The sequence below is a fragment of the Scylla paramamosain genome, chromosome 6 (assembly GCF_035594125.1).
Source record: "Scylla paramamosain isolate STU-SP2022 chromosome 6, ASM3559412v1, whole genome shotgun sequence".
Classification (NCBI taxonomy): domain Eukaryota; kingdom Metazoa; phylum Arthropoda; class Malacostraca; order Decapoda; family Portunidae; genus Scylla; species Scylla paramamosain.
Genome location: NC_087156.1, coordinates 16,947,202 through 16,954,496, shown reverse-complemented (window position 1 = coordinate 16,954,496; position 7,295 = coordinate 16,947,202). Strand labels below are relative to the sequence as shown.

Below are 7,295 nucleotides of genomic sequence, written 5' to 3'. Positions count from 1 at the left end.
GCAGGAAGGAAAAGATGAGTTTCGAGGAGTATAGATGTAAAGTTAACTATGTAAGAGAAAGAAGTTCAAGAGTAGGAGGAAAGGAATTTGTTCTCAGTCCATTGCTGTGTTCGTACCACCTGAGTAAACAGCATGTAAGCAGAAATGCACGCAGGAAGGAAAAGCGAGAGAGGTTTGTTAAGGAGTATATACGTAAGATTAATCATAGAGGAGGAGGAGGAGGAGGAGGAGGATGCCCCATGTCGTCGATTAGTTACGCTAAGTTAAGCAATGTCTGAGTAATGCATCTTTCTCCTCCTCCTCCTCCTCCTCCCCTTTTTCTTCTTCTTTTAAGTCGCACCAATCCCCCCTCGCCTTTTCTTTCCACATCGTCATCATCATCATTATCATCATCATCGTGTTGCTTGGATGTATTTTTGTTGTTCCTATTTTTACTCTCTTGTTGCTGCTTCCAGGTGGTGGCCGCTCCCCTCCTCCTCCTCCTCCTCCTATTCAGTCCCCCTCAAGTCTAAACATACAATGACCTTTTTTTAGTGAGGGTCCATCGCGACGTGATTGCTGCGGTGACCTTGGTGGATGTTTACTTCTGTTCCTGAGACGTTCATGACCTCTGTATACACACACACACACACACACACACACACACACACACACACACACACACACACACACACACACACACACACACACACACACACACACACACACACACACACACACAGGTAGTTATACAGAAAGACATTACGCTGACCACAACATTCTGTACACACACACACACACACACACACACACACACACACACACATACAGAGCCAGGCACCCGTAAGACAAGTTTCCAAATATGGGACAAGAAGGAACCTCATTCCATTGTTCTTATCATGAAATACTTTAAGGCTGAGAATAAAACTATACGCTGGGATCATGTTTCGCCTGAAAAGCCAACAATACTAACCCCTCGGTCTCGCCAAGAGCTGTATGTGTGTGTGTGTGTGTGTGTGTGTGTGTGTGTGTGTGTGTGTGTGTGTGTGTGTGTGTGTGTGTGTGTGTGTGTGTGTGTGTGTGAAAAATATGACATACATAGTTGCGGGAAGCTGGTTGGTGACGGAGGAGGAGGAGGAGGAGGAGGAGGAGGAGGAGGAGGAGGAGGAGGAGGAGGAGGAGGAGGAGGAGGAGGAGGAGAGGAGGAGGATAAGGATGGTTGTGTGCAAGTGGTGATAGTGGTGATGATGGAAGGAGTCCTGTTGATCACTCAGGTCTTTTCACGGACGAAGGAAACCCGGGCAGCAGTGAGTGGCGGACGTGGGGCGAGGCACAGCTGCGGCCGGGCACCTCAATGGGGCCTCTCACACTGGGGGCGTCGCCCTTCACCACCTCGATTTACTGAGTCAATATCCCCGTCTAGCAGCGGCCACAAGGAGTCCTCACAGCATCGAGAGTCTCAGGCAGGTCTTAGTGAGGGAGGTAGTAGCTGGGGCAGTCCTTAGTGGTGGACGCGGAAGACAGAATGTGGGTACCGACTCTGACACGCAAATCTCTCCCCGACAGAGACACACACAGTAAAGGAGAAAGTTGTGGTCACAAGAAATAATAGAAATAACGGCTTTCTTACCATACTTTAGCGAGCATCTGAGGGACGCGAGAGAGGAGGTTGAGTAACTGCTTGGTACACATGTTGGTGGCGGTGGTTCTTGTCTTGTCCTGACCGTTGCGAGGCATTTCATTCTTAATATGAGTGGCTGCGGTAAGTTAAGGCCACCGCACCAGCAGCTCGCCTTACACTCGCCTTGCACTCGCCTTGACTTCCCCTAACGGCTCTCCCACTCGCTCCCAAGCACAGGGGAGACGGGACGGCCACACTAACACACTTTTAAACTCTTCACATTCACATGGGGGATACTTAAACACAAAGACGACCTCGCGACTGTCTCTCACTACCCGCTTTGAGGACGAACTCAGGATGTTATGAGCTAGGATGTGTTTTCAGTCCCGCGATACCATGATAATGTGGGGGAATCGGGGAGGGATATGGTGTAAGCATCCGGTGAAAATATAAAACTTTACTGGTGTCGTCTATATGATGCGCGTGTCTTCATCTTGTCTTGCTAAACTGACGGATGTGTGATAAAATACTGAATGTTCTTTTGTGCAACGCCACCCGTGACATGAGAGTTCGTGTAGTAGTTAGTGTGAATGGTAATAATGAAATGAGTATAGTTCATTCAGCAGTTCGATTTAAAGTGGGCTAGAGGAAGAGGTTTTGTAGATAGATGAGGAGTGTACATCAGCTGTGGGAAGAACTGGATGAATATAGATACGAGGACAGTACAAGGGAAGTTTAATTAAGGCTTTGTGTACTAAAATTTGGTAAATACACATACATACACACACACACACACACACACACACACACACACACGAAATACAGAATTTGGAGATAGATGTACATACGTGATCCTAAAAACAAAGTGAAGCAAGGAAAATGATACCATTTAAGACAATACGTACGTACCACGGAGAAAGAGAAAAAAAAGTGAATGTGGTAAAAAAATAAGACAAAGAAAGGAAGGAGGGAAAGAAGGAATGAAAAGAACCAACTTAAAACCTGCCCCAACGAACATCTCCGTAGATCAATGATGGAATGTTGCCGTACATCCTTTGCTTCATTCCACCCAACCAACCGATCCACTCACCCATCCACCCAACCACCCACCGACCCACTCACCCATCCACCCACTCGTTCATATCTGCATACCTCACCTGCCACCTACTCAACGGACCACACCATCCCTCCTACCTTCTCCACTTCAACTAGTCCCACTCAAACCACGGAAAAAAAAGCTCCTTATGCACACCTTCATCCCCCAACCTCTCCTAGCCTCTCTTCTCCAACACGACACAATACCCTCTCAGAAAACGCAAATCTCAACCAAGATCATCCCCTTCTAACCCTCCCCTTACCCAGTAGGCGCAGAGGCAGCCACATTGTCACCCACACGGTCATCCACACGGTCACCCACACCTGCACCTAACCCTGACCTTCGCAGCGGCATTCAAACATATAACCGAAGAAATGTCACTAATAAGGCATGATTAAGGTACATAAATGCTGACACGACGTGGAAGGCGAGGAGGACAAGGTCAATCCTAACTCGGGAAGCCCTGCAACGGAACGGGAAGGGACGGGAAGGGACGGGTGGGAGGGTAGGAGGGGTGGAGCTGGTGGCTGGTAGTAAACAAAAGGTGGTGTTTTTTTGTTTGTTATCTATTTCCTGTCATAACAGTGGACGCGTGAGGAGGAGACCTGAAGCCTTATCTGAGACTGAGTGATCTGATGCGCCATGGATAATAAAGCCAACGACCTCTGCTGCGACTTAACCTGCGTGACCTCATGACCGGTGTGGCTGATGACTAGTGACTGACTGACTGGTGACTTGACTGACGACTGATTGGTGTGTAGTGGCTGCCCGATAACTGACTGACAATTAGTGACCAACAGGCGAGGAATGACTGAATGACTGACTATATTGTGACTTGAGTGATGAATGGGTAGTAACTTAATGATGACTGACTGGCTGACTGCTGATTGGCTAATGGGTGAGTACAGTGACTGACTGGTGACATGAGTGACAAGTGACTGGTACAATGAGAGGCACAAGACAAAACACACCCTGCACAACCCATAACACCCTTGCAATCTACGAGGGACATTCAACAGAGATTTTCCCTAACCCACTTCGTTACAGCAGGAAGCTAAAGTCGCACAGGTGTAATATAATATTTCTATATGTCACATTGTAATTTGCAGCTCGGAGATCTTTAGTTTCGTTTTTATAGGTGCTAAGGTTGAGAAAGATGTCATAATGGAGCACATGCAGTACCATTACTAACCAATGATGAATGCCATGACAGTAACTGAGGCTTGCGTTACTAAGGAAGCGAGGCACTGAAGTGAAAGTATCGAAGTGACCTACATTACTGCCCCACTCCCCAACTCAAAAAAAGAATTGGGTAACTTTGTATTAGGTGTATTAGTGTTGGCTCCTCCTCCCGGTTCACTTACACAACTATGTGGTTACGTGTAATCTTAATGTGTACACGTCTATTATACTCATGCAAAGCTTTTCGTGTGGTCAGTAATGCGTACACTTTTTTTTTTTTTTTTGCACGAGAAGAGTGACTAGTCAAGGTCACGAGAATCGAGCTCAGTTTGTTCAGCTTACTAACGCCAAAGTTGACCAGTACCTTCATTCTTTTGTTTAATTCACTAGTAAACTAAAATTCTCAGTCTGTTTGTCTTCATCCGTTCCTACCACTAACACTGTTTGAGGAGACGAGTATTGGGCCATCTCTCAAGTTAAATTGGCTTCTGTTTTGGAAACCTCTCTCCTTTTTTTTTTTTTGACATTTCTTGGGAGAGGCGACGTAGTCTTCTTTTTCTTTTTTTTTCTGTACACGACCAACCTCCTTGAAGCGAAGAAAAAAAAAATAAAAATAAAAATAAAAAAAAATAAAAAGTCCACTCAACTACCACTCCTCTAAATTATATTTCATCACATGAATGTTGTTTTATGAAGCAGCATTTCCCTCTAACAGTGACAAAGCAGGGCAACACAGAGGAAGGCGACTCGCAGTGCATCAAAAAGCAACATACAAAGTAAAACCACGAGTATTTCCTTGTTTGATGTCCATGTGCTGGCCTCAACAACCTCAACACACACACACGTATATAGAGTGTAATATTGGCGCGGTGGTGTGAGAGCGGGCGAGGGGCGAGGAGAGAGGGGCGAGGGGGAGAGGGGTGAGGGCCGCTGCCGGGTGCATCATCATCGGAGTTTTACACGCGGCCCACAGCAGGAAGGGTCCGGCGGCTATCATTAGTAGTGTATTAATGCTGGGGGAGAGGGACACAGCGGGCAGATCGGGATTAAAATAGCCTGGCTTATGGAGCAATGCACCGGCACGGATTGGCGGGTGCGTGGCTGCGGCGAGCACGCGGGGAAGTGAGCCTTGTGGAGTCATTCCCGAGAGGCTGAGTGCGGGAAGGCTTCGTAACCACAAGGAGCACAACTACATCATTTGCCGGTGACCCTTGGGCGGGGCAAGGTCAGGGCGAGGCCACCAGAGGCCGAGCAACAGGCCGGCAGTCTCCGAGGGAATTAAGTCATGACTCCTGCTCCTCCCCGCCATGGCATTCCTACCTGTCCTCTGGTATTGTGGCCTTATCACCACTTGACCTTCACACCTGCCTTCATGTTTCCCCCATCACCTGTCCCCCAGCGTCCCACATCAATCCCACATGCTCTCTATAACTACATCCCAATTCTTGCTCCTATACTCTCCATAGACCTCCACCTAACACCCACACCCTCCACATTCCAACCACTTGTTCTCCATAACCTCCACATCTCAACATTTCTCTCTATACCTTCCATACTCCTCCACCTGGACACAGCCTCTGCATCTAACCCACCTGGCCTCTATGCCCTCCAGATGTTATCCACCTGCTTTCCACACCATCCACAGACTCCACCTTTCCTCATCCCACCACGCATCCCCAACCCTCCACCACAATTACTTCCCCTTCACCCCTTCATCCCAGCCTCCAGCGTTCCACACCCTCCTCAGCCCATCTATCTTCCCTCCACGCCCCTCATTCCAACCACCTGCTCCCTCCCGTCCACACCATCAGCCCGCAGTGGTGGAGTACCCTGTTTCCACATCATTAGGCTCTTCACTATGCGCACCACATATCTAGGCCTCTCAAAGCCTTATGACTCCTTTCTGAATGCAGATGAGGAGTGTCTTTACTTCGTCTTTGGCCGACATTCTTAATAATTTCAGAGACCATGTACAGTAGGTGATGAATTGGATTTACAATGATGTTTCTTTCCACTAACAAGATTTTCATTGAACTATCACTGGGCTCATGAAAATACCCTTGGGAACACTAGTGAGAACCAAAACACGCTAAGTAAGACATGACACGACGAAACCTTTGGGAACACGAGCCTTTGTCTTCCCCTCATGCACCTCTTCGGAAGGACGCACACAGACACACGTACATATACACACTACTGCGTACTCAGGGTAACTCCTCCTCCCTCCATCTCGTGCCCTACGTCCTCCCAAGGTCCTCGCGTCCCTACGTCCCCTACGAACCTCAACACCATCGCCACCATGCACGGGTACTATCGCCACATCGCCACCACGGTCGCCACCTCCTCCGTCTCCAGCAGCATAGCCCAGACGGACGCACAGACTCTCGGCGCCAAGGTATATACGAGTCTCTATGCATGAGTCTTTACTGTACCGACTCGTCCTCCTCTCTTCACCCTTAACTCAGAGCAACAGTAGAAAAAAATAAATAAATAAATAAAAAGTAATTTTATGCCAGCGTTAGTTTGTGTGCAGATCTGTATCACGTGTGTGTGTGTGTGTGTGTGTGTGTGTGTGTGTGTGTGTGTGTGTGTGTGTGTGTGTGTGTGTGTGTGTGTGTGTGTGTGTGTGTGTGTGTGTGTGTGTGTGTGTGTGTGTGTGTGTGTGTGTGTGTGTGTGTGTGTGTGTGTGTGTGTGTGTGTGTGTGTGTGTGTGTTATGTATATTACACGGATTTTGGATTGATTTTATTTTTAATACATAGTTCTGATAGATATTCTTCTAATATGATGTATATTTTACATAACAGAATACCTTTTTTCTATGTTCTACGTAATTCATCAAGTAACTGTTTATGATTACAAATTAGATGTATGTAGATGAAAAAAAGTGCTCTATAAACACTTGCTTTGTTACTGTGTGTGTGTGTGTGTGTGTGTGTGTGTGTGTGTTAAGGGATGGCTCTGTAAACGTAAGGTCGTCCACAACAAACCAAAGCAAAGCAAGGCAAGGCAAGGCAAGGCAAGGTAAGGCAAGGCAAGGCGAGGCAAGGCAAGGCGAGGCAAGGCAAGGACGCGGACCAGGACACTATCGTGGTCCGTACGTCACCTCTCGGCAGATCCTCAAGTGAAGGGTAATGAAGGAAGAAGACACGAGGCACACGCCACCACTCACAGACAACATTGAGTGCTTGTTAAGTGACCGAGACCCGACGAGGACGCGGAAGTAGGGTGGAGAGAAGAGAAACACAGGTAAGAATGGACAGACAAGAAGGAAGGTTATGTTTATCTATACTATTTAAAGAAAAAGGAAAAAATTGAGGTAATAGAGACACGTAAGATAACTGGAAGAGACGTGGGGTAGAATGAGAGAAGAGGAGGGTCAATTGGAAAGAAAGATGGGGAAAGACGGAAATGGAGA

At 47.4% G+C, this 7,295-nt stretch overlaps 2 protein-coding genes across 3 annotated transcripts in view; one reads left to right on the top strand and one right to left on the bottom strand.

The window, feature by feature from the left end:
- Positions 1-1,955, bottom strand: part of LOC135101351 (uncharacterized) — a 42,264-nt gene extending 40,309 nt beyond the window's left edge. The window contains exon 1 of one of the 2 annotated variants that reach the window (XM_064005218.1): positions 1,610-1,955. In XM_064005218.1, the coding sequence (XP_063861288.1) occupies positions 1,610-1,721 (112 nt within the window). In that variant the 5' untranslated portion in view covers positions 1,722-1,955. The remainder of the gene's footprint in view (positions 1-1,609) is intronic. The other variant, XM_064005219.1, reaches the window with a different exon arrangement.
- Positions 1,956-5,163: 3,208 nt separating this feature from the next.
- On the top strand, positions 5,164-5,832 carry LOC135101038 (uncharacterized). The gene has a single exon (XM_064004612.1). It carries the CDS (start codon positions 5,164-5,166, stop codon positions 5,830-5,832), a length of 669 nt encoding a protein of 222 aa, XP_063860682.1.
- Positions 5,833-7,295: the final 1,463 nt, after the last annotated feature.